Here is a 16,479-nt window from a genome sequence, read left to right on the forward strand (position 1 = left end):
CTCTTTCAACCGGAGTAAATCATCTCGATTGAGAATCTCAAAACTCAAAGCAACAATAAAAATGCTAAGGCAAAGATGAGTCACTTCTATATATTGACAAAAATGAATATTACATGAAGTGTAAGGCAAAAAATTCCTTTGCACAAAAAGAAAGCTAAAGCTAGAAATAATACAACTTGAGGTTGGCTGCATTCCATAGCCGGGGTATTCCTCTACCATCCAAGTCCTCCAGGTGATATGCCCCCTTGCCCGCCAGACTGGTTATTTTGTAGGGTCCTTCCCAATTTGTCCCTAGTTTGCCTTCACCTGGCACCAGGGTATTGCCATGACTTTCCTCAAGACCCAATCACCTACTTTGAACGGTCTGGGGTGCACCGTTTTGTTGTATTTTCTTAAGAGCTCTGGTTGGTAGGCAGCCACATGGATGAGAGCCTTTTCCCGACGCTCTTCCACTAGATCTAGTTCAAGGGCAATGGCTTCGGCGTTAAGTTTAGGTTCAAAACTTTCACGTCTGAGGATGGGCATGCCGACTTCCAAAGGTATGACTGCCTCCATGCCATAAGCCAAAGCAAATGGAGTTTCCCCAATAGACCGCCGCGGGGTTGTTCAGTATGCCCAAAGGACGCTGGGGAGTTCCTCAGCCCACTTTCCCTTGGCCTTTTCCAGCCGTTTCTTCAACCCATCAAGTATGATCTTGTTCGACGCCTTGGCTTGGCCATTGGACTGTGGGTAAGCCGGGGTAGAGTTGTAGAATTCTATCTTTAAATCTTCATAAAACCCTCTGAATAGGTGACCGTCAAACTGGGTGCCGTCATCAGAGATCAAAATTTTGGGGACGCCAAACCGCGTGACTACGTTCTGCCAGACAAACTGCTTCATGTCTTTCTCCTTGATTGTTGCCAAAGGCTCCGCTTCAACCCATTTGGTGAAGTAGTCTGTGGCCACGATGAAGAACTGCCGATTGCCTGGTGCTGTTGGGAGCGGCCCCACTATATCTAGCCCCTACATCGCAAAGGGCCAAGGGCTGGTGAGAGGAAGAAGTTCCCTGGCCGGCTGGTGGATCTGGTGGGCAAACTTCTGGCATTTCTCACACTTGTGAACATATTTCTGGGCGTCGGCTTGTATGCACGGCCACCAGTAGCCTTGCGAAATAGCTCGGTAGGCCAAAGACCTGCCCCCTATATGACTGCCACAGATGCCTTCGTGAATTTCATAAAGGAAGGCTTCCACGCTGCTCGGGTGCACACACTTCAGGTAGGGACCAGTGAAAGACTTCTTGTATAAAGCACCTGATGGAGAGAGCCAAAATCACTCGGACTTCACCCGCACTTTATGCGCTTCCTTCTTGTCGGCTGGAAGGGTCCGTTCTCTGAGAAAGAGAATTATAGGGTCCATCCAAGAAGGACCTAGCTCAGCGTAGAGTACTTCTGTCTGCCCGGTTTCCTCAATATTGGGCCTCGGAAGGAATTCAATCAAAAGAGGGTTGGGAGATGTGCTGTCGACCATAGAAGCAAGGCCGGCCAACTCATCTGCTCGCCCGTTTTCTTCTCAGCCAATCTGTTGGACCTTGATCGCCTGAAATCGCTTGATGTGGTCTTTGACCAGAGCTTGGTACTTCATCATTCTGTCATCCTTTGCCTCATAAACCCCAGAAACTTGGTTAACCACAAGCTGGGAATCGCTATAAACCACTAGCTCGGATGCTTGCATCTGAAGCGCGCTCTTGAGACCGGCCAATAGCGCCCCGTACTCGGCCTCATTGTTAGATGCTGGGAAGCCAAGGGTGATAGAATGTTCAATAGTCAGTCCGTCTGGCGAAATCAGAACTATACCCAGTCCGGCACCGTGATGGTTCGAGGCCCCATCAACAAAAAGTTTCCACATTTCGCCGACAAAGAGCTTCCAACACTCTGAGGGGTCCTGAGAAGCTTGAGGGTTGATGGGATCACGGTTGCTCGGCTGTTCGGCTTCCGGTCCCGTGCTGAGCGGTTCCACTTCAGCCCCCCTTGGTGATTCGGCGCCGGACTCAGCAAGTTGATCCATAATGCCTAAGTCCGTAAGCGAATCGCCAGGTTGCAGTATTATGCCGGCCGCAGGCTCTGTGCTGAGCGGTTCCATTTCTTCCCTCCTCGGTGATGGGGTGTCGGACAAAGCGGGTTGGTCAGTGATACCTAACTCCGACATCGCATCACCGTGCTGTAGTATCGTATTAACTGAAGGTGCTTCGGCGGGGCGCGCAAGTTCCGTGTCGTCATTGCCGCCAAGCTCTGGTATTTCGGTCGAGCTTGCATTCACTCTTCATCTGCCATGGCAATATCGACCGGGCATACCAGATGAGTTCCAAGTGAGAATTCAGCAACGAAGTCAGCCAAAGTCTGGACTTTTATGGCAGTGCACGGCTGGAACTTCACATCAAACTGTCCCAATTTGACCGCCCACTTAAGAATCCGACCGGAGAAGTCTGCCCGTTCGAACAAATCTTTGAGAGGGAACTCGGTCAAGACGATGATGGTATGGGCATGGAAATAGTGTGCCAACTTCCTTGAAGCCATCATCAAAGCTAACGCAAGTTTTTCCAGCGGCAAGTACCTCGACTCTGCCGGTAGCAAGGTTTTGCTGACGTTGAAGATGGGTAGATGTTTGATTCTTTCCGACCAGACAAGCACCGCACTGACTGCATGCTGCGATACGGCCAGATAAAGGTAGAGTTCTTCTCCGGGCTCCGGTGTGACCAACAACGGCGCTGAAGACAAATACTCCTTGAGCTCGGCCAAAGCCCAGTCACAATCTTCATCCCATGAGAACTTTGATTTCAAGGCTTAAAAGAAAGGGTGGCAGCGATCTGATGACCGGCTTATAAATTGGTTAAGCGCGGCGGCCATTCCGGCCACATGCTACACATCCTTAGCCGAGCTAGGCTGTTTTAACTCTTGCACGGCTCGGATTTGTGTAGGGTCTGCTTCGATACCTCGGTTCGTGACTAGGAAACCCAAAAATTTTCCAGATCCCACGCCGAAGGCACACTTAGACGCATTTAGGCGTAGCTTGTGCTTTTTGACAATGGTGAACATCTCAGCCAAATCGGACAAATGGTCTGCTTGATGCCGGCTCTTAACCACCATATCATCAATATAAGCCTCCATTGTCCGGCCTAGCAGAGGAGTGAACATCTTGGTAACCATCATTTGAAAAGTTGTCCCGGCGTTCTTCAAACCAAAAGGCATGACTCGATAGCAGAAGAGTCCCCTTGGTGTAGTAAATGAGGTGATCTCTCGGTCGGGCCCATGCATGGAAATCTGATGGTAGCCGCGGTAGGCGTCCAAGAAACTGAGCCTGTTATGTCCAGCTGTTAAGTCCACAAGCTGGTCTATTCTAGGCAGAGGGAAGCTGTCTTTCGGATAAGCTCGGTTGACGGTCTTGTAGTCAACACAAACTCGCCACTTCCCATTCTTCTTAGGCACCACGACCGTGTTTGAAATCCACCGAGGGTAGTGCACTTCCTGAATTGCTCGCGCCTCAAGCAAGTTCTTCACTTTCTTCGCAACTACCTCGGCGTGATGCAGTGCTGATCTCCTTGTTCGCTGAATGACCGGCTTGGCTCTGGGGAAGACATTGAGATGATGGCATATAAAACACGGATCGAGACCGGGCATGTCGTAAGGTGACCATGCGAAGACTTCAATGTTGGCCATCAAAAATTCAACCATGTCGGTCCTTTCTTGGGCTGTAAGGCTTAAGCCGAGCAAGAAGAACTTGTCTGGATGCTCTGTATCAATGTGCACTTCCACCAATTCCTCGATAGCTTTGTCCTCGGCCTTGGTGCCCACATCATCAAGGACTCCCCGGTCTTCTGGTCCCTCAATCATTTGAACGAAGCCTTTGGCAGCTCGGCTCCCGTTGACTGCCACGAAGCATTGCTTCGACATGACTTGATCGCCCCAAATCTCCTCGATTGCCCCCATAACCCAGGGGAATCTCATTACCTGATGATAGGTCGATGCTACGGCTTGCATAGCGTGAAGCCATCCCCTTCCAAGGATCAAATTATAAGTGGATGGCACCTGTAACACCCAGAACTCCACTTGTTTGACCATGGATCCCGCTTTGACTGGTAGGATAATCTTTCCCAAAGGCCACTCCGGTTGTGAGTTGAAACTAACCAGTGGCGAAGTTGCCGGGGCCAAATCTGTATCCCGGAGCTTGAGCTGTTTGAAAGCGTCGTAGTACATGATCTCGACCGAGCTTCCCTGATCGATCAAGATCCGTTTGACATCAAATTCTTTGACGCGGAGTGTAACCACTAGGGCATCGTTGTGCGGCGTCTGAATGCGCTCTAGGTCTCTTGAGGAGAAACTAATCACATCTTTCTCTTCGGTCTTCCCCCTTTTGATCGCAAGCTGAACCGACAAAACTTCCCTCATGTGTTTTGCCTTCTTGATCATACCTCGGAGCTCGCATACACACGCCGGTTCCACTATGCCGTGGATGACATTAACAACGCCTTGTGGAGGCGCATCTCGGTCATCCGGTCCCCGCGGGTCAACCGGAGCTTGATTGGCCTTCACGGCCCCATCAATGTAAAGGTCTAGGTGTCCAGCTGCGACTAGCTCTTCCAAGTATTGCCTCAAAGGCAAACAGTCCTCTATCCGGTGGCCTCGCTCCCGGTGAAACGTGCAATGGTACCTCGGATTGAGGCCCTTCTGTCCATCGCCTAACTTAGCAGGAAATCGGACATACTCCTCGTCACGGGTTTTACTAAGTATGCGATAGATTGGAATCTTAAAGACCGTGGTGATGCCTGTCCTTGCTTTCAACCTTCTATTTGCATCGGCTACGTCATCCCGGTCATTCTGACGTCCCCTACCCCGGTTTTTGCGATTTGAGCCACGGTTCGATTCCTCAGCGCAGTCACTTGATCGGCTAGACTCCTGTCCGACCGCATGCACTTTGCCAGCTGATCTCTTGTCCACTAGTACCGGAGTTATTTTCGCGGTAGATGCCGACGTCATCCTCCACACGGATGTGCTCATTGATGCGCTACATTAACTGGCCCATGGATGTCGGCTGGTGCATGGTAATCGAGTCCCGCAGTCTATGTCCGACCGGGAGACCTCGCTTGTATTGTGTGATTGCAAGGTTGACCGGGCAATCCAAAATCTCGTTGAAGGTCTCCCAATATCTGGAGTTATATGCCTTCAATGTGTCGCTCGGTTCCATTTTGACACTCAGTAGGTGGTCAACTTCCTTTGGTGTTTTTGTGTTGGTTTTGAAGCGCGTCACGAAGGTCTCGGCCAACTGATGCCACCTTTCTATGCTCTCCTCCGACAACCTCTCGAACCATGTCAAGCCCAGTTCGCCTAAACTTGACGGGAAGATAAGGCACACAAGTGCGTCATTCTGCCTATGCCCGGCCATGACCTGTCAGAAGTGACTCACATGCATGTAGGGATCGGTTTTTCCGTCGTAGAGTGGGAATTTAGGTTGGTGGAAGCCTGCTGGAAGCGGCGTTGTTTCTATCTCTAGAGAGAAAGGGGTGGCGCTCAGCCTTGCCAAGTCCGTATCTAGAAGGAGTGGCGCTGCTTGGCGGGGTGGAGGCATTCTGACCTCCTCGCTGGCGTGAACCCCATAGGATAGCCGCTAGAACGTCGGCATCCTCTGAACCTCCCGCCGGCGAGCTCGTTCCTTCAAGACTGCCGAAAAATCCTCTAAATGAGCGGAATAAGAATACCTCGACGTCGTCGCCAGACGTGAGGGTTGATAGGTGCTGTCTTGCGCACTGGACTTCTCTTCGTGCGAGTCGGAATCTCCAACCTTGTAACTTCTGGTGATGGAAATGGACGCAGTGTGTCGCTGACTTTGACTGCTTGAACGGCGGGGTTGGGTGCGCTCACTGTGGTCTCTCACTCTAGCTACACCCTTTCCTTTAACATGCCGCTTCAGCTCCTCCATCTCCGCCGCTATTCGCCGAATGACGGCGTCCTGGTCCCTTAACTTGTGTTCCAGACGTCTGGCATGTGATTCTCTCCGCCGCCGATGACCGTCTGGACTCCGTCAATGACCATAACTTCTTCCGCGCCTATCCCGCACATCTCTTGAATGTCCTCCTGGAGAAATCTCCAGGTCCGCCAACGGTGGAACGATGGTGGGATGCCATTTTCTCCATCTGCCTGACTCCGGGGTGACTCCGTCGATGGCAGACAACAGAATATCGTCGTTGTTCGCCATGGACGGCGATCAAATGAGCCTGGAAGACAAGGTTTTGTCTTTCAAAGTTCCCACAGACGGCGCCAATTGTGCGGGGAGCAAATATTCAGGCAAGCCCGCACTCCTTTCTTCCAAGCTCCTGCCTGTCCGATCGACTTGCGAGCACAACGGCGGTGAGCTACTTGGCGGTGTGTGGCCGGAAAATCCCTCCGACGATCAAGTTAGACACACACACACACACAGGGATAGAGAGAGAGAGAGGACTGAGTGGTGTTTAGTGTTTTTCTTACCAAATTGTGTCATCCCCAGTATGGGGGGCGCAAACATGTTTATATACCTTCTGCGCCCCAAATCTACTCCCAGTGATCTCTCGATACGTGGTGCTGCTATCCCATCTGTCAGCACATATCTTGCTAAACATCACCTAACCTGACTGCTAGCCCATTCTACTGGGAGCTCGGCAGCCGGGCTGCAGTATCTCGGCTGTCAACGGCCGTGTTGTGCAGCTGGCCAGAGCGCTCCGCTCGCCGCGCTCCATTTTGACCGAGCAAAACCTCTAAGGATGGGCCGTGTTACCGCGACCTAACCTTGTTCGGCCAAACACGTCGGACCCAAATCTGTCTGGCCATTATCGTGGCCCAAACCAGATCATAAATCTCCCTCTCAGCCACCAATAACCCTGGGAAATCGCTTGGTAAGCCAAAGACCTGCTCCCAATATGACTCCCGCAGATGCCTTCATGAATCTCCTAGAGGAAAGCTTCCACCTTGTCGAGGTGGACGCACTTCAGATACGGCCCGGTGAAAGACTTCTTGTACAAGGCTCCAGATGGAGAAAGCCAAAACCATTCTGATTTGGCCCGGATTTTGTCAGCCGCCTTGTTTTCTTCTGGTAGAATTCTTTCTTTTAGGAAGGCGATGATGGGGTCCATCTAGGATGGTCCCAAGTTAGTGCAAAGTACTTCGGACATTTCTGGTTCCTCAATGCTTGGCCGAGGTAGGAATTCTATCATCAAAGGATTGAGGAAAGCTGTTTGCGTAGATGTATGGCCGGCCAGTTCATCAGCTGTGTTGTTTTCTTCACGGTTGATTTGTTTCACTCTTATTGCGGCGAACTTCTTGATTTCTACGCGCACCAAGGCTTGATACTTGGTCATTCTTTCATCCCTGGCTTCATACTCCCCAGAGACCTGATTGACCACCAGCTTGGAGTCGCTGAATATTATAAGAGTCGACGCTTTCATTCTCAATGCACTTCTCAATCCGGCAAGGAGGGCCTCATATTTCGCCTCATTGTTGGACGCCGGGAAGCCGAGCGTAATTGCCTGCTCGATAACCAGCCCGTCCGGGGAAGTCAGCACGATACCCAGCCCAGCGCCATGTCTGTTGGAGGCCCCATCGACGAAGAGCTTCCACATCTCGCCAATATACAACTTCTAGCAGTCTGATGGGTTTTGGGAGCTTCTCAGCTCCAAGGTACTGGTCGGTTCATTCTGATCTCTTTCTATGTCTCGATCGGGCTTGTCTTTTGATGAGTTATCCGGCTTTCCCACTTCGGCTTGCATTTTCCCTTCTCCCATTTGTGATCCAACACTTGTCTCGGTTGCCTGAACCATGGGTTATGCCAAATCCGCGCTAGCCAAATCAACCGGGCAAACTGGATGCATTCCAGGGGCAAACTCCGCTATAAAGCCTGCCAGAACTTGAGCCTTGATCGCAGTACGCAGTTGGAACTTGATGTCATATTGCCCCAATTCTACGGCCCATTTCAAAATCCTCCCGGTAAAGTCTACCCTTTCAAAGAGCACCTTAAGCGGGAACTCGGTCAGCACAACTATTGTGTGGGCATGAAAATAGTGTGCCAGTTTTCTGAAAGCCATCATCAGGGCCAGGGCTAATTTTTCTAACGGTAGATATCTTGATTCAGCCAGGAGCAAGGTCTTGCTTACGTAGAAGATGTGAAGGTGCTGGGTACCTTCAGCACAGACTAAAACCGCGCTCACCGCATGCTGAGAGACCGCCAAATAGAGATATAGTTCTTCGCCTGGCTTCGGTGTAACTAGGATAAGGGCTGAGCAAAGGTATACTCTTAGATCCACCAACGCACGTCGTCCTAGAAGAACTTGGCCTTTAAAGTTTTGAAGAAGGGCCTGCAACAATCTGAAGACCGGCTTATAAATCGGTTCAGCGTGGCTGCCATCTCGGCAAGATGTTACACATCCTTCATGGAGTTTGGGCACTCCAGCTCTTGTATCGCCTTGATTTGGGAAGGGTCGGCTTCAATCCCTCGGTTCGTGACCAAAAAACCCAGAAACTTTCCGGTGCCGACTCCGAAGGCACACTTGGAGGCATTTAAACGAAGCTTGTGATGTTTAAGTGTAGCGAACATCTCTACTAGGTCGGCGAGGTGTTAAGACTTTTCCCTGATCTTTACCACTATATCGTCGATGTAGGCCTCCATGGTGCGGCCCAGAAGGGGAGCGAACATCTTGGTTATCATCCTTTGAAAAGTTGCCACAGCATTTTTCAATCCGAACGGCATGACTTTGTAATAGTACAAGCCTCTTGGAGTGGTGAATGAAGTGATCTCTCGGTCCGGTCCATACATGGCTATCTGGTGGTAGCCGCGATATGCATCCAGGAAGCTAAACCTCTGATGGCCAGCGGTCAAGTCCACTAATTGGTCAATTCGTGGGAGGGAGAAGTTATCCTTTAGGCATGCACGGTTGACCATCTTATAATCAACGCACACCCGCCACTTGCCATTCTTTTTTGAAACCACCACCGTATTGGATATGCACTGAGGGTATTGCACTTCTTCTATTGCCCCTGCTTCCAACAAGTTCTTAACTTCTTCCACCACTACCTCGACATGGTGCAAGGCCGAGCGGCGTGTCCTCTGGATGACCGGCCGTGCATTTGGAAAGACGTTTAACTGGTGGCAAATGAAACTAGGGTCGACGCCAGGCATATTGTAAGGCGTCCATGCGAAGGCTTCCATATTGGAAATCAGAAAGTCAACGTACTCAAGTCGCTCGGTGCTAGACAAGGATGAGCCCAAAAGAAAGAACTTGTTTGGGTCATTCTCATCTACACGCACCTCTACCAAATCTTCAACTAATTTCTCCTCGGCCTTCATTCCTACGTCTTCCAAGACTTCCTTTCCCTCCGGGCCCTCTACCATTTGAACGAAGCCTTTGGCGGCTCGGCTGCCGTTCACCGCAACGAAGCACTGTTTTTCCATTACCTGGTCTCCCCAAACCTCTTCTACCTGCCCGGTTAATGCCGGGAAACGCAAAACCTGGTGGTAGGTCGACGCTTCTACTTGCATGGCATGCAACCAGCCCCTACCCAAAATTAAGTTGTAGGTCGATGGAACTTTAAGCACCCAAAACTTCACTTGCTTTGTGACTGATCCCGCTCTGACCGATAGTATGATCTTTCCGATCGGCCATTCTGGTTGAGAGTTAAAGCCAACCAATGGAGACGTTGCAGGGGCCAAGTCCTTGTCTTCCAACTTCATTTGTTTGAATGTGTCATAATACATGATTTCGACCGAACTCCCCTAGTCAATCAAAATCCTCTTGATGTCAAAGTCTTTGACGCGAAGAGTCACTACTAAGGCGTCGTTGTGGGGCATTTGAATTTTCTCCAAGTCCTTACTTGAAAAGGTAAGGATATCCTTCTCCTCGGTCTTCCCTTTCTTCACCGCGGGCTGAACGGAGAGCACCTCCCTCATGTGCTCGGCTTTCTTAATTATCTCTCTCAACTCGCAGACCCTAGCTAGTTCAATGATGCCATGGATGACATTGATTATGCCTTGGGGCGCTGCGTCCAGGTCGACAAGGCCGTTCGGTTCGGTTTGTCCCGGTGGAGCAGCCTTCATGCCCCTCCCATCTATGTATTGGTCCAGATGTCCCGCCGTCACCAACTCCTCAAAATGTTGTTTGAGCGGCAAGCAATCCTCCGTTCGGTGCCCTCATTCCTCATGGAAGGTGCAGCAATACCTTGAGTTGAAGCCTCTCTGTGTACTCCCCAACTTGGCCGGCCAGCGGACGAAAGGTTCACCTCGAATTTCACTTAGGATGCAGTAAATAGGGATTTTAAAGACCGTGGTGATACCAGTGCGCACTTTCAATTTATTCTTGGCATCTTCTTTCTCATCACGAGGAGCGTTAGCTCGGTCGTTTCTGCGACCTCTGCTTCTATCATCGCGATTTGAGCCACGACGTTGATCTTTTGATCGGTTGTTTAACCTTCCCCGCCATTCTTCTGTCTGCCGCGACCGGATTAGCCTTCTCGGTCGCGGAGGCGGCATCATCCTCCACACGGATGTGTTCATTGATCCGTTGCATCAAGGCCTCCGTGGTTGTGGGCTGGTGCATTGTAAGTGAATCTCGCAGCCTATGTCCGACTGGGAGACCTCGCTTGTATTGAGTAATTGCCAGATTGGTGGGGCAGTCGAGGATCTCATTGTAAGTTTCCCAATACTTCGCATTGTATGCCTTCAACGAACCTCCAAACTCTATCTTGACGCCCAGGAGATGGTCAACCTCCTTTGGTGTTCGAGTGTTGGTTTTGAATCTGGTGACGAAGGCTTCCGCTAGTTGCTGCCATCCCTCGATACTCCCCATCAGAAGCCTTTCGAACCATTTCAGGCCTAGTTCTCCCAAGCTTGCTGGGAATATGAGGCACATCAAGGCGTCATTGTGCCGGTGTCCAGCCATTACTTGCCTGTAATGACTCACGTACATATACAGATCCGTTTTGTCGTCGTACAACGTGAACTTGGGATGGTGGAATCCTGCAGGGAGTGGTGTACTCTCGATTTCTGGAGATAGCGGCGTAACCGTAAGGCTTGCCAGCTCTTTGTCCACAAGCGCCGGGGCCACCACTCTGGGTGCAGGCATTGCCACCTCCTCACTACAATGGATTTAGGAGCTAAGCCTCTGCAATGCCGACAATCTCTGAGTCTCCCTGCGGCGAGCCTTCTCCTCCAACACATCCCTCAGGTCTCCGGAATGGCCGGAAAAAGAGTATCGCGATGTCGACGACGGGGGTGAGGGACGGTAGGTGCTATCGCGAGTATGAAATTTGCCCACCCGTAGGTCGGAGTCCCCGACCCATAGCTTCGGGTGATAGAGAGAGAATGCGTCATTTCTTGGCGGCGACTGCCAGAACGAAGAGATGGGGTGCGCTCATTGAGGTTGCCCTCTCCAGCAACACCCTTTCTCTTGATCTGGCGTTTCAGCACCTCTATTTCAGCTGCTATCTTGCGAATGAGGGCGTCCTGGTCTTTGAGTTTGTGCTCCAAGCGCTGTGCATGCGACTCCCCTCGCCATCGACGGCCCTCTGGACTCTTCGAGCGATCAGTACTCCTTGCGCGTTTGTCTCGTGCACCTCTCGAAGAAGTCTCTAGGCCCGCCATGGCTGGAATATTTGTGGGGCCTTCTCTCCGCCGAACAGACTCTGGTGTGACACCATCGACGACGGACAGTGGAGTTTCGTCGTTGTTAGCCATGGAAATGATCGAAAAAGCTTGAAGAGCAAGGTTTGAGTATCAAAGTTTTCCCACAAACGGCGCCAATTATACGGGGGTGAAATATCCTTTGCTTTCCGTACTCCTTGAACTCAAGCTTCACGTAACGACGCCTGACCTGAAGACAAAGAAATGGTGAGCTGCCCGGCAGTGTGTTGCTGGATAGACCCTCCGACGATCAAGTCAAACCACTTGAAGAAGAAGAGAGCACTTTCTAGAGAGAGAGAGAGAATTGTTCAGATTGCATACATCCAACGTCCCCCCTTCTTCCTTTTTCTAGGCTGGCCATGCAGCCTCAGGGATTATGCGCGCCCTACCTCTGCTGTCCTTCCCTGGACAGGTGGTAGTGCTCTTCTCTCATTACCTTACGCGTGTAAAGGCTAAAACCCCCAAACAGCATGCGTGGAACTGCCAAACGGTATTGACGCGTGCCAGGAGTGGATTTCCCCTCCATCACACCATTGGTCCAGGTGGCACACCAAACCGAGATACCATGACCGACCTATCCCTTGGGAAGAAACACAACAATGATTCTCACGGCCGAGCTGTATGAAGTCAGTCCTTCCGGGCTAATTGGCCGTTAGGCACCGGCCTAAATTCATTCTGGGCTGTTCTTGGCTCGGTCCAGATGCACCATTGCGGATTCAACCGAATGCCTAGCCAAATCATAGCTCGGTCTGGCACACGCCTGACTCCACACTTCGGTCGACAAATCTAGCTCGGCCGGGCATGACAGGCTGGGGAATCACTCCTACGGAGGAAATAGCCCGGCTCTCACAAGGTCCGTTATAACCCGCGTTACCGTAGCTCGGTTGTACCTGTCCGGTGCAAATCTCCCTCTCATAGTGGTAATTGTAATGGTAGTAATATAGATAGACACTATTTTGGTTGATAGCAGGGAGGCTGACTCTGGAGTCAGTCCGTGGATAAATTGTCTAAATTATTTTATTGTATAGTTTGATTGTGATCTCTATGCACTTTCTTGGCTAAATAGTGTGCACAGTTTAATAATAGCATTATTGTTTTGGTTTAAAAATTATATTATTTTTTAAATTTAATGATATGATATTTTATTAAAATATCTAAGACAATTCTTTTTTTCATTTATTTTCTAATCATCAACTAATCATCTTATGGACACATTATTGAGTTTAGAAAATAGATTTACAAAGTAGACTTGTATATCATTTTTCTTTTAATAAATAAGGATAAAAAATACGGCAAACCTTTTCAATCCCTATACAATGGGTTTGAGAGTTTGTCAATATGGTAAAATCAGGTTTGGAGATGAGAAATTATTCTAATGTGTATATTATTATTTTATTAATTTTTTTCAAATGTATTATTTTCCTTAAAATGTGATAATAGGATATTTATGTACTATTGTCTTATTAAACTTTTGACAAATGTGTCATTCTTAAAATATAACGATAGGATATCATTTTAATGTGTGTACTATCATCTTATTATGTTTTGAAATGTGGATATGCTTCATATGAGACATTTTAATGTGAGATAACACTTGTGGATTCATAAGAATATTTATGGGACTAAATAATCCATAAGTCATAGATATAGGATTTAGGAAAAGGCTTCTCTCTAGTCCAAATCGGATTGGAGAGTGTTGTTGGGCCTTCGTGAGCCCATTACAGAACTTCATCAATAATTCAAACCGTTTAATGTGTGTAAGGCTTGTCAAGTATTTCATTCCTGTAAAAAATCATGTTGATCGAATATTGATAATCACTAATAATCATTAATACGAGTTCCATGATAGGTCCACAGAAATCCAACAGCACCCTCCAGTTAGGTATCTCAACTAGAGAGGCAGTCTACTAAAATTTATTAGTAAATACTCCAATAAAAAAAACCGACAAGATTTTTGTGGATTTTGTTGGATATGAGGAGGACAATCTCACTCTACAGCCCGAGCCGATTACGCGTTTTGTGGGACCTGCGATGGCGGCTGATTATTTTGAATTATAAAACACAGCACACAGAGAAAGCTTCGAATAGGCGTAGTATGTCTGAGTTTTTCCAAAGTATAACTACCATGCTCAATTGTCACCCCATTAGTATGATAAATTTATATTATTTATTGCACTCGATATATTTTTTTGTAATTATCATTTTATTTAATTATAATTTTTAATATATTTTAATTAAAAGGCACTGTTAGACCCGTTAATAATTTAATGAAAAAAATTAAAATATCCTTATATTTTTTTCATTTATCTGAAAGACAAAGTGCACTTTAATACTTTATTTTATGTGTAATTTACCCCATTAAAATTTAAAAATGAATATATAACCTCCTTATATATGTCACGTGCTTCACACTTGTTATTAAGTTGAACAGAATGTTAACAGTGTACTTCAATTCACAAGGGGATTATGTGGTCATTTCCAAACGTTAAGGGGTAAACCGCATATGGCCCAAATCACAAGGATAAAGTAAAGATTGCCCCATCATATTTATAGCATTAAAAGTAGTGTTTACCCTCAAAAATTTTTTTTTTTCAAAATGAAAGTTGACTCAATCTGTTTATTTATTTATTATCAAATTAAGTTTCTTATTTATATAAATATAGTCAATACTTATAATCCTACTTTAATTAGTTTTAAGCTAATCAAACAGAGCCAAATGAACAATTGGCTATTCAAATTTTGTTTGAAAATTTAAAAACCTTCAAAATATATTCAAGATTGACTAGTTCAATTAACGAGTCAACTTCAAACAAAATTTGAACGAACCAAATATGAGTCGAGCTTGAACTATAATAATATGTTCACAATTGACTTATTAATCAATAGATTAATGCTTGAGATCTCCAAAATGGGGGACCTCCAAAATGATGTGGACCAATCAATTTTTTTTTTCTTTCCTTCCTCTCTCTCTCTCACAAGTGAGTAGGGGTTGTAGAGGTGATATTTTTTGGAGGTATGTAGCATTTCTGTAAATCAATATTTATTATATCCAATTTAAATTGGGGTATTTGGTGATACGTCCCTCACACTAATAGCTTCAAGCAAACATAACAGGGTAATGTGCTTTGCTGCCATAAGTCCTCAGCAACTATTGCACATAGCAGGGTTACAAAAATGCCCATAGTGGTTAAATTGAGTTTAAATTTTAAAATGTCATGAATTTTAATTTAGATGTCTATTTCTGAAAGGAAAAATAAAATACTATTTTTAATAGGACGAGATGTAATTTTTAAAATCACAATAAATAATTTATATTTTAAACAAATATCAAAAAACATATTTATAAATTATTCTGGTTTTTTTAATAATTTTTTTAAAAATAAACTATTCAAATTATCTGCATCGGTCTAATGTGAACTCATTGAAGGCAATTGCATCGTCCTGTTTATTTACATTGATCTGAAACGAGACTTTCATTGAAGAAATCTCATTGGCCAAGTGGGCGAGTTTTTTTTTTTTTTTTTGGTTAGAGGAAAATCCTCACATCCTTCCCGCAAGTCCATGGCAACGTCTATGACGAGATTACTATGGTGTCCTGTTTTCCGTTTTGGATGAGAGATTATAGCCTGGGAGCTTGTACCGACCCCTTAACACAAGTTTTATTTAAGTCAAAACTAGTGTAGCGGAGGGGAGTCAAACCCATGCCAATTTGCTGCTTGAGGCTCTCCTCCCCCCAAGCCAACTGCGCTACCGCCTAAGGGGTATGTGGGCGAGATTATTTGGCAGAGAGGGTGATTGTCTGTGACGGACCTCATTCAGATAATTTGATTGATTATGGAGTCAACACGTGACTTTCTCATTGAAGATATCTCATTGGCCAGGACGGGTTCGTAAAGGAAACTTATTTTACGGAGAGGGAACTTTAGAATGGGATCAGATTCTCTCCAGTCCACATAGTAGACTGGACCATGTTGTTTGGGCTTATAGGGTTCACCACAGGTCCTGTTTCGATAATCTGAACCGTTCAATGTGTAGAGCTTGTCGAGTATTTTATGCATGCAAAAAATCATATTGATCGGATATCGATAGCTACTTGATCGGATTAGATTTATGTCAACAATTTATTTTGAAAATCATATTTACCGTTGAAAGAAATATGATTTCATCAAGTGGCTATCAATATCTGATTGACGTAATTTGTTGTAGGAATGAAATACTCGACGGATTCTACACATATTGTGATGACCGGGTGCGCTACTCGTTTTGTTTTTCCCTGTTAAACTTTGGGTTTGTCTTATTGGGGTGTTGGGTTGGCTTGGAACCTTGTTAATTGATTGGGTTTGTTGCGTTCGAGAGTTTTTTCCCAAAGTTCTGCTCTTGTTTATTCTGGGGTTGTTTTTCACTCGTTTTTACGGGTGCTCGGTTGAGTCCGAAGTGTCTGGAATCGAACAAAAAAAATTCTGGGTTGGAGGACCAAGGCCGCAAGTGCGGGGCCTTGGGCCGCACGTGCAGAATTCAGGGGATTTTCTAGGTTGCACACTACTAAAAAGGCACGTGAAGAGGATGGTGCGGAGTGAGGTGAGGGGAGGGACCACCGCACGTGCTGAGGTGAAGGACGCACGTGTGGAAAGACGCTCTGCATGTGTGAGAGAGGGCGCCTTACGTGCGGGCCTCTGGGCAACCCAAAATTTTTTTCTTTTTCTTCTTTTGGGGCTGAGTGTATATCATTTTTTCCTATATCTCTCTCTAAAAACACATTGCTCTACCTTCTCTCTACATTTCTCAGCCAAAACATCACAAGATCCTTGA

General features: G+C 47.1%; 3 protein-coding genes across 3 annotated transcripts; all 3 read right to left on the reverse strand.

The window, feature by feature from the left end:
• Window positions 1–7,135: 7,135 nt before the first annotated feature.
• LOC145791614 (uncharacterized) lies at window positions 7,136–7,621 on the reverse strand. The gene has a single exon (XM_082871992.1). It carries the CDS (start codon window positions 7,619–7,621, stop codon window positions 7,136–7,138), a length of 486 nt encoding a protein of 161 aa, XP_082728118.1.
• An 18-nt stretch (window positions 7,622–7,639) lies between these two features.
• On the reverse strand, window positions 7,640–9,750 carry LOC145791615 (uncharacterized). The gene is made up of 2 exons (XM_082871993.1): window positions 8,956–9,750; window positions 7,640–7,810 (listed from the first exon to the last, which is right to left on the reverse strand). The coding sequence occupies exons 1-2, from the start codon at window positions 9,748–9,750 to the stop codon at window positions 7,640–7,642; spliced, it is 966 nt and encodes a 321-aa protein (XP_082728119.1).
• A 661-nt stretch (window positions 9,751–10,411) lies between these two features.
• On the reverse strand, window positions 10,412–11,113 carry LOC145791616 (uncharacterized). The gene has a single exon (XM_082871994.1). It carries the CDS (start codon window positions 11,111–11,113, stop codon window positions 10,412–10,414), a length of 702 nt encoding a protein of 233 aa, XP_082728120.1.
• Window positions 11,114–16,479: the final 5,366 nt, after the last annotated feature.

The sequence above is a fragment of the Camellia sinensis genome, chromosome 5, assembly GCF_055761805.1.
Source record: "Camellia sinensis isolate YWXY chromosome 5, ASM5576180v1, whole genome shotgun sequence".
Classification (NCBI taxonomy): Eukaryota; Viridiplantae; Streptophyta; class Magnoliopsida; order Ericales; family Theaceae; genus Camellia; species Camellia sinensis.

What these genes read in the sequence shown, in the direction of transcription:
- LOC145791614 (XM_082871992.1), bottom strand. Translation starts at nt 7,621, where the DNA reads ATGTGGAAGCTCTTCGTCGATGGGGCCTCCAACAGACATGGCGCTGGG.
- LOC145791615 (XM_082871993.1), bottom strand. Translation starts at nt 9,750, where the DNA reads ATGTATTATGACACATTCAAACAAATGAAGTTGGAAGACAAGGACTTG. An exon ending in AAAAGAATGGCAAGTGGCGG is followed by an intron (nt 7,811 to 8,955) that starts GTGTGCGTTGAT and finishes CCCATGGTTCAG; the next exon opens with GCAACCGAGACAAGTGTTGG.
- LOC145791616 (XM_082871994.1), bottom strand. Translation starts at nt 11,113, where the DNA reads ATGCCTGCACCCAGAGTGGTGGCCCCGGCGCTTGTGGACAAAGAGCTG.